Here is a 21048-nt window from a genome sequence, read left to right on the forward strand (position 1 = left end):
TGGGAAGCAATAATTAAGGGAAGATCAAGAAGGCTCATAATGAATGAAAGGCTGGCAGCTAGTTCCCAGTGTTTTCTACCAAACAGCCACTGAAAGCAGCTAAAAATAGGGTTGGAGAGCCCAGTGGTCTGGCCTCTGTTTTCACATGGAATAATTCTTGATATCTTTGTGGGAACCATTCAAAGTCTATTTGTCTTGGATAATCTACTTTCAGGCCCAACTTAAATCTTTTCTCTCTTCACTTTCATGTGTTTATCTGGGTGTAGTTGAAAAATCTCTCTGAACAATCCCCAAGATAATATAAAACATATTAGCATGCCTTTGATGTCCACTGAGATCTTTTACATGTATGGAGTTCTCTGTACTCTTGGAAAATGCATTAAAATATTTTAAATAAAGTCAACAAAAGGAAGAAGAGTAAGCAGCATAATTGCATTTAAGACACGGAATGAATGCCATTCTTCAGCTAACTTTTGTTTATCTAAGCAAAAAAAGTATTCAAAAGAGCAGTGGACTTCAATCAGTAGAAATATTTGAGGTTAGTTGTCATATTAAAAAAAAAGACTTTTTCTTATAAAGATCCTCATCTGAGATAGCCTTTATAATTCATCCTATTCTTCCATTCTTAGTCTATTTCTGTTCTGGGTGACCCCCAAACAGAGCGTGTGTGTATATATATATATATATATACATATATATATATATATATACACACACACATTTATATACATTTATATATACATATACACACATATATATGTGTATATATATGTATATGTATACACACACACACACACACATATATATATATGTTATTGTTGTTTGTCCTTCATTCTTGAAGATGACCATGATATCAAGGAGGTGAAGCCATGACATGGAAGTGAATTGGACTGAAATAAGTCAGGCCTGTGCAAAGTCATCAGTTTCACGTTCTCCCACAGAGCCATCTGGATCCACTAGCCAGATACAGATCAAGATGACTGGAGAATGGCCTGGATGAACATGTGTGCACATATGTATAAATGTATGTGTATATAAGTACATTCTTTGATTTTAATATTATTACTTTAATATGTTGAAATTTCTAATTTTCTCTTCATATTCAATTACTGATAAGTATGTTAAATTTAAATGACTGAATCACATTACTCATCATAACCCCATGTGGTACTTAATTGACTTGAGGCATCTGTGGATAAGAAATTTAGGCTGTGATCTCCTGCTGCAATCTGGAAATTATGTACATTAAACCCTTGGGTGTGATGCCTTAAGTGTGTAAGAAGTATTCTTCTCTAAAAGGAAACTTTGGAAGCCACTAAGTGAGCATATCTCTTCATCTCAAATTCTAGAGATCTAGTTAATTGATTTTTTTTTAAAGGACAAGAGATAGATACATTACCCCAGTGACATCCATGACTTTAATAGCAGCGAGCTGTCCAGTTTTAACATGACGACCCTGAAAAGAAAGAATTGGAGAGCATTAGTTTGGGAGGGAAAAAATATCTATCTGAAAATTTACAGAAATTTCAAATATATGGATGCATTGACTTTGGATTCATATGTATGAATCAATTACAATTTCCATGACCCAAGTCCCAGAGCACAAACCCATTGAGGAAACCATGCTACATCAAGAACACTCTGGTACCTTTCCACAAATTGTCAAACTAAGCTAAATTGCAACTAAGATGAGAGCAATGGATCACAGCATGATACACTTAGAGCTGAAATTTCCACTGAGTCCAATCCTCATAGGGAATCCGGGACTAAATCTAAGGCAAGATTAGAATTCACAGCACGCTGACTCCAAGAACCTTGGACCATCCAATATACCATCATATCTTTCCAAAGAATGAACACATTGATCTACATTGAAGCTCGAAGCCTTGACTGGCACATAATATGTGCTTAATAATGTTGCCTTTTAATTAAATATTTAGAAGGTAGGGTAACACAGAGATACTAGAAATGCAAACCACCATCAGAAAACATTGGGAAGAACCAAAACCTGGACTTTTCTTGGCTGTTTCTTTCTTCCTATCTGGTTCAAGTGAAAGTATTCCAAAGCCCATTTCAGAAGCTACCTCCCCCACCAGACATTTCCTCAGAACTTTCCTCTGCTTCTTAGAACTTGACTTATTAATCTGTACTAACTCCTTGTTACTTATGGGATCAAATAAATTTCTGCTGGGCATTTCAAATTCTTCATTATATGGCTCCTTCTTAATTTTCTAGTCTTCTTACCACCTTATTCCTTTCTATATACAATAGGATCCTCCAACATTGACCCATTGGCTCTTCCTTGTAGACAACATCCCATCTCCTATTTTACCACAGGTACCTCATGGCCTTTGAACTGGCTCTTCCCAAGTAGGTTCACTGCCCAGATTTTTTAGCCCCTCCCTTCTGCCTCTTGCTTTCCCAAAGCTCAAGCAACATCTTCTGTAAGTGGACTTTCATGGTCTTCCATCTATTTTGTATATATTGTATGTGTTTAGGACATACCAGTAAAGACATAAATGTATATGATCTCACAGAAATAAACTGTATAAAAGGATATCCATAGCTAGTAATTTCCCCTAGTTCTGAGCACCTTTCATCAGATGGAATGTAGCGACTCATAGAAGTTAGAATTGAAATATAAGAGAGATATCATCTAGAGCAACATGAAGCTAGTGATGGGACAAAGTTGTCCATTGTCTGCTTGGGAGTCAAGAACTTCTATGTCCCTTGTCCAAAGTGTTCTCATTTTCTCTGTCTCTATGTCTCTCTTTGTATCCCTCTCTGTGTATCTCTCTCTTTTTCTCCCTCCTGTCTTTCCCTTCCTCTCTTTTTCTCTCTCTCCTTCCCTTGCTCCCTTCCTCTCTCTCTGTCTCCCTGTCTACCTTTTTTCCTTCTCTCCCTCCTTTTTCCTCCTCCCCTTTCCTTTTCCACAAAGGTAAATTTCACTAGACCATTTATAAATTGTTTATAAATGAGAAAATTTTAGAAACCTAAATCAGATTGTTTATTATATCAGGAAGGTGGAGGGGAGGGAAGGAATTTGGAACTTAAAAAAAAAAACAATTCTTTAAAAACTATTTTCACATACAATTTGGGGAAATAAAATATTTTTTAAAAAGAAAAATTGTCTATAACAGTCAAATAATAATATGTGTAGAAATAACAATTGAATACAGAGGGGGATCTAAGAGCTTGAAAAGTGCTCATACAAATCCCCAATTTGATGAGTCAAGGAACACAAAGGCCAGAGAGGGGGCTCATCTCAGCCCCCAGGAAGAATGCTTAGTTAGAGCACTGGTGCTGGGCTTGGAGCCAGGGGCCCTGTGGAGCTGGATCTCAAGGGGAACTGTTTTGGTTTTTAAATAAAAGTCACTATATATAAAACTTTTAATTTAAAGGACAGATAGCTTGACCTATAACTTGACCTAGATCTTAGCGTTGAATGGATTAAGCTTTATCCAACTCAATTCAAGCATTTATTAAGTCCCTACTCTTTGCAAGGCTCTGTTACATACACTGGGGATATAAATAAAAATCAAATGCCACAAAATTTAAAAACAACAGTGTTCTTTTTGGGAGGGAGAAGGGAAGAAGGAAGATCCAAAGTGTATATTGTTAAATAAATAATATGTGCCATGTTTTTGGTTTTGAACTTGAACTGCTAGTAGAAATAACCCAGAAATAGAGGACATGAGGTCCCCAGGGATTTTAGATTTGTTCCTTTCAATTTTCACTGTTTCCACACACAGCCAAAGTTCATGTTAGGTCTGGCTGAATGACTGAATTAGCTACCTTGGAATCTCGATTGGAGCCCCAGTAAGCTCTTAGAAGTGGGGCAATTAGCAGGCAGAACTCAGTCCCTAGTGAGGTCCCTCCAAAGTCCCCCATGGAAATCCAGCTGACCTGAGCTGAGCTGTCAGACTTTGATGTTGAGAAGAGAATAGGGGAGCCAAGCTTAGAGTAGGTTGCCTCCTACATTGAGGGGACATCACACCATATCAGGATCGAGATGATTGGCAAACCCTTCAGGGGGAATGTCAAGGATTCATGGGATGCAGAGATGAATAAGAAACCATAGACAGGAGGAGTGGTCAAGTTAATGATTAAAGATACCACTTTCTTCCCATCACCCAGTTCCCATATAAAACCACTTAATTTCCCATTTCACTGCTTTTGATGAGAAAAAAAAAATTCTTTTCCAATAAAAATTTCTTCTTATATGTTCATTCAGCAAGAAGAGTAAAACCAAACTGATCACTTGGGCCCCATATTCTAAAGCAATTTGGTCATTTGACCTAACATTTAAATGTTTAAATGAGATTTCATCTTACTTGTATTTCAATTAAACGAGAAATAAGTAGAGCACGTTGTGTTTCATGCTAAACACTGGAGATATACACAGAGGTAAAAATCGAAAACATACCTTCTAATGGCAAATATAACAAAAATAGATAATTAAGCTTAAAGAACAGACATGTAAATTAAATTTAGGTTTCAGGCATACTACTTTTCTGAGTGCATTTTAAGGAAAGTTTGGGGTATTCTGGAAAAGCAATAGACTTATCAGTGACTTCAATAATGTAAATGAAAACTAAGCTAAAAACGTCAGAATTGTGATAGAATACAATGACTAATCTTGGTTTCAGAGGATACACATTTTTTTCCTTCTCACAAGTCCAGTGGTGAACCGCAGTTATAGATAACTGCATATATTGTAAGATGCTATTGCTTTCAGTGTGAATGTTGAAAACTATCTTTGCATATATTTTGAAAATAAAAAGCTATTATTTAAAAAAAAAAAGATGCTATTGCTTTCTTTGTCTCACTTAACTGCTTTTCTTTGTTACATGGGAGGGATCTAGGACTCAAATGACAATGGCAGGAGGTTAGGGAAGAAAGCAAGTATTTATTGTAAGTTTACTACATAGGCTAGTTCATGGTAGTGGTGATCTCAAGAGGGGTAAAAAAAACTGCTATCAGAGAAGACCCAAAAAGCCACTGGCAGCTCAAGTGTGCAAGGAGATAATGTCATGGGACCCAAAAACAAAACAGAAAGAAGCACACTCAGACAAGAAATTGGGAAAATGGAAATGAAAGATTTTTGCTTATTCAATGTGGTATGGTTTCTTTGTCATTAACCACCACTCCAAGAACTCCCACATGGTCAGTCACTTACTTCCTCCTTCACAATGAAGAGCTGTTTGTCATATTTCTAGTAACAAAAGAGGGATGCTATTCTCATATAAAAAATCTCCTGCTAGACCAAAGCATCCTTTTTGACTTTATTTATTTTTAGTTTTATTTCATTTATTTCATCATTATTTTATTTTTATTGTTGTTTATTTTAGTGTTTTATTTCATTTTATTGTTTTCATTTTAATTTCTTTCCATGTTTTCTTTTACAATATGGCTAAAATGAAAATGTTTTGCTTGACCTCATATGCAAAATAAAATTCCTTGCCTTCTCAAGGAGGGTGGAGGGGGAAAGGAGAGAAATAATTTGGAACCCAAATTGTTTTTTAAATTATTGTTCAAAAAACTTAACATGTAATTAGGAACTAACGAAATACCCAAATTAATTATAAAGGAAATATGAAGAAAGATGATATCTGTATCCAGACAAAGAACTGATAGAGAAACATCTATATAATAATTACATATATATATATATATATATATATATATATATATATATATGCAGCTATACACATCTACACATACATACATATATATATATATAACACACCTATACATATATATACACCTATACATACATACATACATATATACATATATACATCTAGTTGTATTTAATGGTAGCCATCTCTAGGGTGTGGTGAGAAGAGAAAAAAAAGAAAAGAAATTTATATGATAATTTTGTTATATATTTCAAAGGAATAACAAGTTCTGCATAATACATTTGCAGTTTCATGTGCAATCGATTTTATTGTACTGTTATGGAAATGCTTGTTTTATTCCACAAATTAAAAATAAAATAAAAAACCTCTTTCTATCAAAAGGGTGTCAAGTCTGCTCTCATTAGATGTGGTGGCAGTTTATATTCCGCTCCCTCCTTCTTCCCACCCCCAAAACATAGATAAAGGCAAACAAAGAAAAATATTCCAGATGTTGAGGATTTTTTTTAGGGGGGTAGGTGGGAGCACAGAAAAAAAAATGACATAGGCTTCAGCTATTTATGAACTATACATTACTTCTCCTCTTCCCCCCCCACCCCCCCCAATTGCTGCCTTACAATTGTCAAGAGAGCTTTTCAGCAGATAGCCTGAGGCAGGAATTTCGCTCTGGGGGCTTGTGATGGGATAAGGAATATGTTTATTTCTAGGTCACACATCTGAATCTGTCCCTGCTGCTCTATTCATGCTTTCATAATCAAACCATGACCATATAAGGCAGAGAGACACATACATTTCAGGTCTGCCCTGGGTTTGCCAGGGTCTGATAAGCACATAAGGAGCCTAGTCCTGGGGCTATTCCTGATAATACCAGTGCTCTCCATCACCCACATCAGTGTGTCTAAAGGGGACTTCCCCTCAAACTACCCCAATTCTCAGATGTTGTAACTAACCCTAAAATGCCCATGGAGATTGTCAACAGCAATTAAGTTGATTTGATTTCAAAGAAGCAGCTGAAAAGTGATGGAATTGTTGAGTGTCCAGTGCATTAGTCTATGGCATGGTCAGCTACCTATTTGTGCAATCATTCAATACCCATTTATTAACTATGTATTATTTGTGAAGCATTCTCCCAGGAACCATGGGACCTATGAGAACGATCGGGACTTGGTAAGAAATCAGGGTGGGGGATATCTTGCCTTAGAGTGAGGAAAGAAGCAGAGGATTGGGGCTCAATTTTCATTATAGTTTGACCTTAAGCAAGTTAGTTCATCTCTGAGGGCCTCCATTTTCCTATTTATAAACTAATGAAGTGAGACTAGGTGATCTGCAAGGTGCCTTTCTATGAATTTAAGATGTCCCAGTGCCTAATATAATGTCAGACACTTGGTAGATGCTTAATAAATGCTGACTGATTGACTGATGATCTTATCGATTAGTCCTGATCCTCAAAAAACTTAAAAATTAATCATTATATTTATAAGTTATATTAAGATTTATTATAACAGAAAATATCAGCAGATTTCCATTGTATCTGGAAGATTACTTAAAAAGGTCATAATATCTATTGGCAACTGACACTTAAGACTAATTTTTCTAAAGCCTGGAGAATTGTAATGATGTTACATATGTCAATAACACTCCAGTGTCTGGAAGCAAGGATAAAAAGAAGAATTTACAACATAGACAGGGGTGTATTGGTGGTAAATATTAAAAATCAGCTGTCTGAAAAAAATATGAGCATGATACAATTTTAATTAATACCATGAATATTTTCTTCATCACTTTTTTTTTGAATCCTGACAATAACAGAAATCAAGTCCTGATTTATAACACTTATTGATTTTAAAGGGGTAAATGCTCACATTGCAAACTTAACAATTAAGTCTTCGGAGAGCATATCCTTAAATGACATCATAGGTTTTGAGGCCATATTCTCTTAAATATTCATTTTATAGATAAAGAACTGAGACCATGAGCCCGTACCTGGACAATAATCCCCTCTACCACCTATCCACCAAGTGACCGTCCAAACTTGGAGACTTCTATTGAGGAAGAACTATTTCTTGGGACAGCCCAGTCTGGTTTTGGATAGACCTAATTGTTAGGAAGATCTTCCTTACATTGAGTTGAAATCTTCCATCCATTTCCAGCTTCAACTTCCTGTTAACAGTTCTGCCTTTTGGGACCAAATAGCCTAATTTTTCTTACAAAGGATGGCCATTCAAATATGATGGTTGGTGATCGTGGATGAATAAATGAAAATAATATATAAGCCAGGCACTGTATTAAGTGCTGAGAATTCATATGCCAAAAGCAATACAATTTCCACCCTTCACATTGTTGTCTGCTGGTATGTGAATCTGGATATGGAGAATGTTCACTCCTACTACCAGACACGTTAACTCAAATCTTTTTTCTAGGCAAACATCCCCTATTATTTCAGTGGATCCTTATATGGCACACACATTACGATCTTTTCTATTTTGATCATTATATTCCAGATGTCTTCTAGACTGATTTTAATAGATCAGGCTGTTAGGATCCAGAATGGAGTTTTCTGACCTGCTAAAATTTCCACCTGACCCCTTTTCAATCCATTATGAAATGAAATCATAAAAATATCCAATCTTCAAGCATGAATGAGATGTCCATTTGTATGTTCTATTATGGGGTAAGGGTTAGATGGGGCAGCAAGGTGATATAATGGATAGACTCATCTACCTGACACACTTACTAGCTATGTGACTTAGTCACATTATTTAACTCTGGAAATTAAGCCTCAGTGTCCTTATCTGTAAAATGAGCTAGAGAAGGAAAGGGAAAACTATTTTAGTACCTTTGCCAAGAAAACCCCAAATATTATCACAAAGAGTCGGACATGACTGAACACTACCAAACAGCAACAACAAAGGGTTGGATAAAATGATCAAAGTCCCTTCTTGCAAAGGTCTGGTCTAGCTCCTCTTGTCAGGATAAGCAAAAGTCCTTGCCCCACGTGTGGACGCCAATTGTAACGAGCTGTCGTCTCCAGAAGCTGCCGGATCGCTCTCTGGGAAGAGATCTGCTGTGTCTACTCAAATCTCTCAGACTGATTCTTCTTCCTGTAACGAACCGTTGTCTCCAGGTAGTTGCTGTTAACTCTTGTCCAGAGAAGTGACTTCCCTTCCTGCAGAGAGCCCCGTCAGGCCTGATGTAATGCAGAGACCCTCTTCTTGAATCCTGGCTCTGAATCTCCTCCAGCTCTTATCCTTCTCCAGGCCGATCTGCTCTCTGCGCCCAGTGCTGTCTCCCCTATCCTCCCAGAGAATGGGCGCGGGACAATGCAAGGGCCTCTGGGAAGAACCACCCCAGCCAATGAGCTCGCCCCCTCCATCAAGTCAACCTGAGTTCTCACCCTGCAACCGTCCAGAAAACCTGAATTCTCACCTTGTCACTATCCAGACAACCTCAGTTCCCACCTAGCAATCCCAACACCTTCTAACTCAAAAATTCCATGAGATGAGTTAGGCAAACTTCCTTCTGAAATGCTTTTAATGCAGAAGCTAAGATCCATTCTCTAATGACTCAGTAATCCAGGTTATTTGGACTCACTTTATTTCAAGTGGAAAAAAAATGGAAATGAAATCCACATGGCCATATGGAATCACTAGCACTATTTGCTCCCCAAACAGCTTTTACAAGTGACAGGAACCAAACTCGGTCACTGGAGCACCGTCTCTGGCCCTGAGGGGAGAAGAGAGCAAACAAGGGGCATTTGGATCCAGCACCTCCTACGTAGCTGTTATCTGCTAACCTGAGTAGTGGAGGGAAGATGAAATTACTGGAGTGAAAATGATGGTCCAACTGTGCCCTGCTAAATGAAAGCCTCTCCATCTCTGTCTCCCCTTTTCCTGATGGAATACTAAGCATGAGCTGGCTGTGCTCCAAAGATACAGGAGACAAACAGTCATTTTTCAAATCTCAAATCAATAATTCTTTATCATCTTGGGGTGTTTTACATGGAAGTTGTGTCTTTCCCCTTGGGCCCCTGGCAAGCCCTTTGCTAACTATTTCCCATTTCCCAATAGTAGATTAAAGAGACAGTTCAAATCCTTCCCCCACCTCAGTCCAGTGCAGGTGTGACTAATGTGACCAGACACTAAACCAGACGGAGAGTTATTGTTAGGGATTAAACAACACATGCTCTTGACGGGAGAGACGGCATGATGGTAGGGAGAGGGAGAGCCAGATTTTCCTGGAGCTGAGAAGATCTGGATTAGAATCTTGCCACACACAAACACACACACACACACACACACACACACACACACACACACAGAGGCTGTGTAGCCTTGGGAAAGATATCATCATCATCATCATCATGATCATTATAATAGCTAACATTTATATATTATATAGCACTTACTTTGTGCCCAGTAATATGGGACAGTTAGTTGGCACAGTACACCTAGAGTCAGGAAGACATCTTCATGAGTTCAAATCCAGCCTCAGACACTTACTAGCTGGTCTACTTTCAACAAATTTCTTATTTCATTAGGAAGACAATTTATCCACTAAACCTTTTCAGCATCAGAGCACTTGGCAGATAGTAAGAGCTTAATAAATGAATATTAAGGAATGAATTGAGTCATTTAATAAGAAAGGCATATGATAGTTCAAGAGACACTTTTTAGGTTGGAAATGCTCTGTAGGAGGATAACTGTTTCCACTGAAAGGAAATATACTTACCCCCCCCCCCAAATCAATAGACCAGACATGGGTTGAGATAGCAGTCTTGGGGCAGTGGGAGAACCAATGAGTTCAACTGGAATCTCTGTTAGGACTAACTCTCAGAAACATCACCTAGCACCATGGAACATAAGAACTGAGCTCCAGACAAGGGAGAAACCTCTGAGGCCCTTAATTCTCTCCATTCCACAATGTCTTCCAGCCTCCTGAAGATTTAATTATAACCAAAATATGCCACAAGAAAAGAAACTAGGGAATAATTAAGGCCTATCAAAGCTTAAGCAATATGGGTGCAAAAGTCGGGCAAAGAAAGGAAATCTAGTTTCCTCCCATTGAATTCCTATTTGGATCTAAACACCAAAATAATTTTTAGTAGTTTAGTTATAACTGAGCAAGAAGAAAAGAGAATGATAGAGGGTTGGGGGCAATTCACAGACTTTATAGTAGTTCTCATGAGAGCAGACTATAAAGAGAACTTCCAATCAGAAAGCCGGGGGAGTGAAGGGAGACAGGGAAAGGGAGAGGATATCAGAAGCGTCTCTTTGTATACCTAGACTTTCTTTCCAAGAAGGCCTAGAACTTCTCTTCAGAGTTATTCCCTGAGTCCAATCACTTGGAAGAATATCACTCCTTCATTTCATTGCTAATGGAATTTGAAATTGCATTTTTTTGACGAGGGACATATTTCTGAAGCCCCAAGCACCAATGGTCATTTGTCACACTAGCAAGAATGATGCCCACTAGACCAGAAAGTCACTTTCCATCTGGCATGTTTTTGTATCTGTGAAATAACCAAAAGACCACATCACCACTCTTTCCCAAATAAGAAAATTTCCTTTTAATAAAAAAAAAAAAAATCATTAAACCAGTATTGTGGTTAAAAAAAAATTGGGATGGGATTTCCGGACAGTTCTAATCAATAACCATAATTTAGGAGAGAGAACCTATAGTCCATTTCAGACTAATATTTTTAGTTTATCCAGACATTTCTAACTGGGTTTTGTTTTATTTCATTGGTTGTTTCTCTCTCCAAAATGCAAATTAGTTACAACTTTTAACTCCTGGCAGGCTGGATTCAGGAAACAATCATAATGTCTGTCTAAAATATAAAATCACAATGAGCATTAGGCCATAAGTCCTGAACTAAATTTTATTTGTATTTTCCTAATGTTATGATGTGAAATCTAGTGAGAGATAGCACAGCATGAGCAGAGCCTCTTAATTTAAGATTTGTGAACTTGATCATCCAAAAATACTTTCAGATGTTATTGAAGTGGATCCTCTCACAAGAATTCTGTAAAACAGGGACTGTTGTTATCATTCTCACTTTACAAATGGGGAAATTGAAGTCCAAAGAGGTTATCTGAGACAAGATTTTATCTGACTCAACTCCAACACTCTTACCCCGTAGACTCCCTAGCTACCTCTCCAATATTCCAACAAGTATATATATATATATATATATATATATATATATATATATATATATATATATATATATATATATATATATATATGTATATATATATATATATGTATATATATATACATATATATATATATATATACGTATATATATATATATATATATATATATATATATGTATATATATATACATATATATATATATATATACGTATATATATATATATATATATACTTTCTTCAGAAAGAGATTCAAGAAGCTTTGGATCCAAATAATATCATAAAAATTAAAATAGCATCTAATTAAACAGATAGGAATCATCTTCTAATCAGCTATCTGTATGCAGTCAGGCTGTCAACCTTTGCTTATTTGAGGAAAGATCAGAATCAATTTTTTTTCCCCTGAGGCTGGGGTTAAGTGACTTGCCCAGGGTCACACAGCTAGGAAGTGCTAAGTGTCTGAGACCAGATTTGAACTCTGGTCCTCCTGAATTCAGGGCTGGTGCTCTATCCACTGCGCGACTTAGCTGCCCAATCAGAATCAAATTTGAGGAATAAGCATGGTTAAATATAATATATATTCAAAATAGCTAAAATCTGACATATTAAATTAAGCTATTTGTGACAAAAATGGGAAATGGATAAAGGAACAAACTCTTTAACAAACTATGATCATTTCCTATGGAAATTTAACTGAAGCCTAGCATTCATGAAAATGAAGGAAAGAAATCCTAAAAACTACCTCAGCTAACAAGCACTTGCCATCACTGCCAAGGAGAGATCAATAGTGGATATGAAGAATCCTAGGATATAATATATGAATGTAAAATCTTGCAGAATAAGACATGAGAAAGTGATGATAAAATATGTAAAATGATAAAGGAAATGTGAAAATTATTTCTTTAAACAAAAAGTAATAAAATCTCCATCAAATTAATTCTGGGAATAAAAGCAGCAAGCGATGCTTACATAAAATAATTAAGCATTCTCTTTCTCTTAGTAGAAAGGTATTAGATTGGTAGATTTGGCCACTGGATTTTACTTAATTGTTTTTACAAGGTTTGTTATAAGGTTTAAAGGTAGAATCCTTATTGAAAGTATAACAACAACAACAAAATAATTTTTTTTGAAAATGATATTCTGGTGTTCTAGAAATGAAAACAGAATCTATCAAAATCAATTAGATTATTATTTTTTTTAATAAAAGTGTGTGGCTGATATTTTTATTTTCAGATTTTTTTTGCTATTGTTTAAAGTAACATTTTTAAAAGTATTTTTAAAATAATATTTTTTTAAAAGATGTCTTTACTGTTGTTTTGGGACTATAGTATCACATCAGACAAAATACGTAGGTAATGGTGAAAATCAAAGTAATTAAAAATTTTAAAACACTAATGGTAACTTATTATGACAGGACAGTGATTATTATTATTTAAATAACCACTACTAGCTATCAACTGCTACATTATATTTAGAAACCTAAAACAACATCGAGTAACATAATATTTTTCATCAATGTGCATTTAGCCATAAATTCCAACATGACTTTCTAATTCATTCAAATGTGAATAAATCCATCATCATTTTCTTTAATTAAGCATGAACACGTGACCCTAATTACAATTAAAGTCATCCAGCTGCCATTAAATTAAGAAAGGTATGGCAATATCCATGAAAACTCCCAATCTATGCAAATGTGGAGTTATTTTTTTCATGCAGGCGGGTGAAAACATTCTATGAAATCAGGTCCCACAAGAGAGAAACAAACCAATGGTGGTCCAAAGAAACAGAAGGAAATTTTCACCATTTCCAAACCTCTTTATAGCAGAGGTATACACATTTACCAAGTATAAACATCTGCTCTGTTAGGCACTACTGAGAAAGCTGTTAGTAATTGTAGTCGTGCTCAAGGAACCCCAACAGAACATGGGGATATTTCATGAACATTCCCAATGTGTCAAAACATCAAGGAATTGTTATTCGTGCTCCACCAGCTCACAGATCATAATTTAATAGAAAAATCCCAAGGAAAAGCCTGAGCTAGAATAAATAAAAGCATTTATTAAGTGTTTACTATGTGTCAGGTGTTCCAGACCCTACGGGGTTGAGTGGAGTTGACACAACTACATATAGATTATAAACAAAAAATTTTGTCACAAGGACAACTAGGAGTCCTAGTGGCTTCTTGGCCAATGAAGTGATACATTTCTATAGCTCAGATCTGTGCAGTCACTGATTAAAGAATTCCCCCCAACAACAGAAATTCAAACTCCTATATGCTAGTTTATCCCAAGTGTCTCTTGCCCATGTTTCCCCAAAAGTTTTCAAGAAAGGTCCAGCCAGTGTCCTGGAGGCCTTTTTTGCTATGCTCCAACATCAATGAATCACTTTGGCTATTCATCTGTCACCACTAATTCTTGCTACAAACAGGAGAGAGTTTGGGGAACAGATTTGAGTCTGATTTAGGACCTGTTGAGTCCAAGATGTCTATAGGATATCCAGTCTGAGATGTCCGTTAGAGTACCCCATGGGCTCTATGTAGCAGCCAGCCCATCTCTAGCTGAGCTTCTCACTGATCTCTATGCCCATATAGAGTACTGGGGTGCCATGTCTTGCAGTCATATAACAGCATCACCAAAATGTGAGTTTCTAGGACACTTTATTTCTAGCCATGAAGCTAGTAATAAGAAGAAATAACAATAACTAACATTTATACCAGGCTTTAAGGTACACAAAGCCTTTTTACAATCATTATTTTATCAAGTCCTCATTATAATCTTCTGTGGAAGTTGCTATTATTATTCCTATTTTACAGATGACAAAAATGAAGTGTAGAGTAGTTCCATGACTTCCCTATGTTCTAATAGCTATTAAGTGTCAGAAGAGAGGCCTTCCTGACTTGTTTTCCTCATCTCTAAAACAGGATTTAATAGGGTCCAACTCAGAGGGTTGTTATGAGAATGACAAAAAATCAGACAGGTATAGCATGTATCTTTCCAAACTTTTTGATTGTTATTACTAGGATTATTGGGCAGTTAGGTGGCACAGTGGGTAGAGCACTGGGCATAAAGTCAGGAAAACTCATCTTCCCAAGTTAAAATCTCACTGCAGACATTTATCTGCTATGGGACCCTGGACAAGTCCCTTAATCTTATTTGCCTCGGTTCCCTCATCTGTAAACTGAGCTGGAGAAGAAAATGGCAAACCATTCCAGTATCTTTACCAAGAAAACCCTAAAATGGAATCACAGAGTTAGACATAACTGAAACAACTCACCACCATCACCATACCACCATGATTATTATTGATGTTAACAATAGAACACTGTGAAACCTCTTGTTAACAAGGGGGATATACATAAGGTGTAGTCTATAATCACATGTTCAACCCAATTCAATCCTACCAACTTTCTGCAAAGCACCATGCTAGGCATCAGGGACAGAAAGATGAACAATAGTGATTTTCTTTTCTATTTTACAGAAAAAAAAAAGTGTTATTCAGGAAAAGATTAGTGAGATGTGGCAAGTGATGAGTAGGTAATGAGAAAGATTTCAAATATTAAGAAAATAGACACATTTGAAAAGAATGATCTAAAGGTTAGTTTGGATCTTGATGCCTCAAGGTATTTGTAAATAGCAATTGTTCTTGTTTTGGTCAGAAACCCTTCCAGGCTGATTTTTCAACTAGATAATCAAAACCAAGCATTGCTTCATTTCTTTCCTAGCCTTAATCCCTAAATGGGAGTTGTCTCAATCAAACTGAAACCTGGGAAACACCTTAATTTCAAAAGGTCAATGTTTTCCACTGCATCAGGGGCCAACTCCAGTTTTCCTGATTTATATATCTTGATGCTAGATTCAGATGGCTCCAGAGCAGCTAGTGAGGCTGGTGACTTTGCACAGTCCTCCCTCATTTTAACCCAATTCACTCAAAAGTCATGGCAGCACTTCCCTGATGGTCATGGTCTTCTTTGAGAACAAAGACAAATAACAACAAAAACACCCTTCTCCCCACCACCCCCCATGCAGATCCAGCAGAATACCTTACAAATGATCAAGTATTATATAAAAATTACATTATTGTTGTTACCAAGTTAATAGGGACAGAGTACAGGTAGTAAAATGAATAGCTAAGAAAATAATCTTATATAATGGGTCAGTTGGGATGAGGACACAAGGGAAAAAAATTCTAGATTTGAAGCTGGAAGACATAGGTGCAAATACTAGCATTGTTACTATTTAGGTTGTAAGAATGAAAGGAGAAGGGGAAGGAAAGGGAAGGAGGCACTCATCAAGAGCTTTCTGTGTTTCAGGAACTGGGAACAAGAGTGCAGAAGTAACAGACTCAAAGAGCTGACATTGTGATTGGGATAGATCATACATATAGGAGACTTTGGGTCTGGAGAGTCACAAGGAAAGTGAGCAAAACTTTAAAAAAAAAACAAAACTATAATGAATAGGACTGCAAAGCAAAGGGGCAAATGCCTAGGAAGGCCCTGATTTCATGAAAGACCATTGTTGGACTGGGAAGGGGGACATAATGGGTCATGTGAGTTTGTTCTTAATCACTCATCAATCAGCATTCTTTGTCCCACCACAGAGAGTTCCAAAGCCAAGTAGATTAACTGGGGGTGAGAATAGGGGTTAGGAAGAGAGTAGAAATGATAGAGAAGAAGGAGCTGAGGTCATTTGGTTATTTTTAGAGAAAGAATAGAAGGGTCCTGTGAAGAATCTTTTTCATTTCCTTCATCATCTTTTTTAATAGATTAATCAGTATACAACTATCATATTGCTTTGAATATCAGTTAAAAAGATTATGGATTAGATCTTCTTTTAAAAGGAAAAAAAAAAGATGCTAATAGAAAGTTAAACAAAAATACCCCATTAAAATATTTACCATGAATACTTTCCTTCAATTCAAAGAAGATTATAGATTTATAGATTTGAAATAGAAAGGGATTTTATCTGTAATCTATCCCCCTCAATTTATAGGTAAGGAAACTGAACCCTAGAGAACAAGTTCTAAATTTGTCCAAGGTCACACAGAGAGTGAAAGTCAGAGCCAGGCCTGAGACAAAGATCCTCTGATTGCATATCCAGAATACCTTCCTTTGGACCGCACTGTCTCAGGTCTTATCCTCTTCTACCATCTTTGTTCTCTGCCATTGCTTCTGTTGTCATTGTTTGTTGTTTGGTCATTTTCTAATCATTTCCAATTCTTGACACCATTTGGGGTTTTCTAGGCAAAAATATTGGTGTGGTTTGCTAATTCCTTTTCCAGCTCACTTTATAAATAAAGAAACTAAGGCAAACAGGGAGAAGTGACTTGCCCAGATCACATAGATATTAAATATCAGACTAGATTTGAACTCAGGTCTTCCTATCTTTATCCACAGTGTCATCTACCTGAACCTATTGTCATATTAAAAATGTAATCATAGGTTACACATAAGTTTAGTGTGCTCAAAATCTGGAGGAAATCCAATGGTCTATGATTGCACCAATAGGTACCAATGCCCTCAAGTCTCTAGAAGTTTTATTTCTAAAGCACTAGACAAAGATTAGTGACTGAAGAATTAATTGGTCAGTAGCTTGATTGAACACCTCTTGGACTTAGGTAAAGTGGCATAACGAGAAGAATCATATAGTTAGTTAGTTATAGTCTGAAAGAGCTGGATTCAAGGTCTTCCTGACCATAGATTACATTCTTGAACATCTCTGTGTTTAAATTATTCTTAAATTATAAAATGGGGCTAATAAAACCTTTTTAATAGACTTCACAGAGCTGTTGTAAGGTTTAAATGCAACAATTAATGGAAAGTGCTTTGTAAATATTAAAGTGCTCTATAAATAGCAATTATTATTAATCCCCTTAAAAATAATTTGTTGATTGTTAATATAATTTTACATCACAGTCTGCCACAAGATAAAGAAGAAAATAAGTGGATTTAGTTGACTGGCATAGAACTAATCCATTTGTTTCAAGAACATGTGGTAATTAAAAAAAAGGAAAGGGATTCTAAAGGAAACTACTGGGAAAAAAAAGACATTCTGTGCAGGAAACTACCATAAATTACCATTTTATCACCTCATTAAACTATCTTCTGAATATCCAAGTTAAGTCCTATTACTATAAAAATCTAATTGTGCTGACAAACATGGGACAGAGCCACACAGTAGGGCTATAAAACACAGGAGCCCACACATGGATTGTCAAAGGGAATTAAATGAGAACCATTTTTTGCATCGTTGAATAGAATCTGTTCTCAGACTTTTACAATGAAGCTCTCAGCCATAGTTTAAACCTCATTCATTTTAATAGAGCAAATTTAGAAAAATCTTGATTTTTTAAAAAAAGATAAAGCACTCCAAATCACTTGAAATGGTTCAATTGCTTAGAGAACATAAAAACAAACAATGAGAATTTTATCTATCAAAAGATATAAAAATGGGAACTTTTATAAATGAGTTGGATTAGATTACTGAAGATGCAAAGCAGCCTCCATATATATAGTGCTAAGGAGGTTTTCATTAAATTATCCTTAAGATTCCTTTGTAAAATCAGAGGATTTATATTATAATTTCAATTTTAGAGGATCTTTAGAGTGGGGACAGCTAGGAGGAAAGATCTGTTCCTGCTACCTTCACTTGAAGAGATGTCTATTTATAGAGAGAATATAAAAATATTTCTCTTTCTTCTCCAATATTTGGTGAGTCTTGAAGTCTTCAAATAACCTTTGCTTGGAGAGGCACTGGACTTGAAATGAAGAAAGCCTAGATTCAAACTCTACTCCTAACCCTAGCGATGTGACAATAAGGGAACATCTTTCTGAGTGTCAGTCTGTAAAAGAGAGATAATGATAAAAGATAGCACTCGTTCATAGAAGCTTTTTGTGGTAGCTAAGAACTGGAAACAAAGCAGATGACCATTAGTTGGAGAAGAATGTTTAAATACATGAAAATAATGGAATATTACTGTATTGTAAGAAATAATGTGTGAGATAAATACAAATTATATGAACTAATTCAGAGTGAAATAAGCAGAGCTAAGAAAACAATATACACAATAACAGAATAGTATAAATGGAAAAAAAAAAACAACTATCAATCAAAAGTAAATGTAACAGAAAAGTAATAAAGATTAAATAAGACTTGAATGGAGAGGAGAAGACATCCTAAAGAAATCTCTTGGTCGAGGTGGGAAGTCCACAAGTATTGCACATTACATATATTTTCAGGCTTTTTCAATGGATCCATCAGTTCTGGATTTTTCCTCACTCTCAAAAAATTATATTTGTTTATGGAATGGATTTCTGTGAAGAGGAAAGGGAGCCACTTGGAATAATTATGGTGATGTAATAAAGTGAAAAATTTATTAAATTTTTTTAACGTAGCATCTACCTCAAAAGGACAGTTTTGAGGCTCAAATGAAATAATTGTATAAAGTGATACATAAATATCACACTATTGTGAATAGTAACCCTTGAGATGAGATCTATTGACCAGGGTTCATTTCTAATCTGCTTGGGACATAGAATGGAAGGAAATGTGGGAGCCTGGTATATAGAAATCCCATAATATCAATTCTAACCTTATTGGTAAGACCTCACTACTCTATTTCCAAAAGAAGGCAGTTCTGACCTTTCCAAAGAGCAAGATGAGAACTTGTGATTATGACTCCTCCTTCTACACAATTTACAAAAAATGAATGATCCTTTTTTGCAGAAGTCACCAAAAGCTTTCAAGGCCACAGTGACTCATTCACCACAAATGATTGTATTGGGTGATTTCCTTGATATTAACAGAATAGATTTTCTTGACCCTATCAGAATCAGCAGGTACATCAATAATTCTAAGAGCCAGATGGATAGCTTGGCAGAGGAGACAGGGTGCTGGGCATGGAGTCAGAAAGATCCAAGTTAAAATCTTTCCTCAGGATTTGACTGTTCAAATCATGTATAATATAATTCTTATATTACAATTACAATACAAAACCATGTAATAATGGGCAGGTCAGCCTCAGTTTCCTCATCCATAAAAAAAAAAAATTTAAAGGGGAAGGGGTCTCCACTTGAAGGTATCTAAGTTACTCTTTTCTTGAAATCTATGCTTTTATGATTGTACAATGCTAAAACTATTTCTGAGGAGCTAGATGACTGTGAAAGAGTTGAGAAGAGAAGGAATAAACAAGTCAAGAAAGAAACTAACAGAATTCTACTGGAGCAACTAGTTCTCTAGAGTCTGCTTCCTACCAGACTAGAGGTACTGATGGGTACCATGCTCCATAATATACCTCTCCTGACACTGGAAATGGAAACATGGGGATAGTGAGAGGACTAAGCAGGGAAGACAAAATGGAAGAAGAGAAAGAAGGGAAGGAAGGGGATAAAGACAAGGAGAAAGAAAAAGAAAAGGAGGAAAAAAAAAGAGGAATAATAATGTCCTGGGGTAAGCGTATCAGAATCACTTTTCTGGCCCTCAGTTTTGTCCTCTAGAAAAATAAGGAGGTTTTCATTAAATGATCCTTGAGATTCCTTTGTAAAATCAGAAGATTTGTAGCCTGAAGGGATAATCTAGTCTAATGATATCACTTAATGGATGCAACCTGAGGATTTAAGGGACTGGTCTATGGCCACCTAATATTTTGTATTTCTTCGGAGTATGTTTTGCACTTAACACAATTTATACTCTCCCAGGGGAATGTAAGTGTTTTATGGGTAAGGAACTATCTTTTTTTGTCCTTCATATACCCAGGGCCAATCATATTCTTAATAAAGTTTTAGAACTTATTTGAAGTTCAAGTAGGTTAAAAGAACTAAAAATAGTTTAAAAAAGGATTAGAATTCAACTCCCTTCTGACTTTCAGCCCTGTTCTTTGTGCTAAAGCATCCCAACACTGCTTCTTAGGGTGCTTAGCATCCTATTTATCTTTACCATAAAATATGCAGCACTGATTGGAAATTCAAGACACTAGGCATCTCATGCTGGCCCAGACACTATGGCTGCCTTACAAAACCCTGACTTACACACACTGTCTGTGGGGACTAGATTCCAAACATGCCGATAGAAACACAGATTCTCACAACACCTCTGCAACGCCACCTGCTTGTTATGTGGTTCTGCTTTCCTTGCCAACAGATCTCCTTTTGGAAAGGGGATTGGTACCAAACCCTGCTTGACCTGGTAGAGTACAGGTCACCACCATATTGTAGCCAGACCTACTGCCTAACTCTTATGAGACCTGACTTCTTTGTCT

General features: G+C 36.2%; 1 protein-coding gene across 1 annotated transcript in view; it reads right to left on the minus strand.

Annotated features, from left to right (window-relative positions):
* The window catches only part of TNIK (TRAF2 and NCK interacting kinase), a 412485-nt gene that overhangs the window by 195185 nt on the left and 196252 nt on the right, over positions 1 to 21048 (minus strand). The window contains exon 4 of the mRNA XM_074301951.1: positions 1400 to 1456. Within this exon, the coding sequence (XP_074158052.1) occupies positions 1400 to 1456 (57 nt within the window). The remainder of the gene's footprint in view (positions 1 to 1399; positions 1457 to 21048) is intronic.

Source organism: Sminthopsis crassicaudata, chromosome 3 (genome assembly GCF_048593235.1).
Source record: "Sminthopsis crassicaudata isolate SCR6 chromosome 3, ASM4859323v1, whole genome shotgun sequence".
Lineage (NCBI taxonomy): Eukaryota > Metazoa > Chordata > Mammalia > Dasyuromorphia > Dasyuridae > Sminthopsis > Sminthopsis crassicaudata.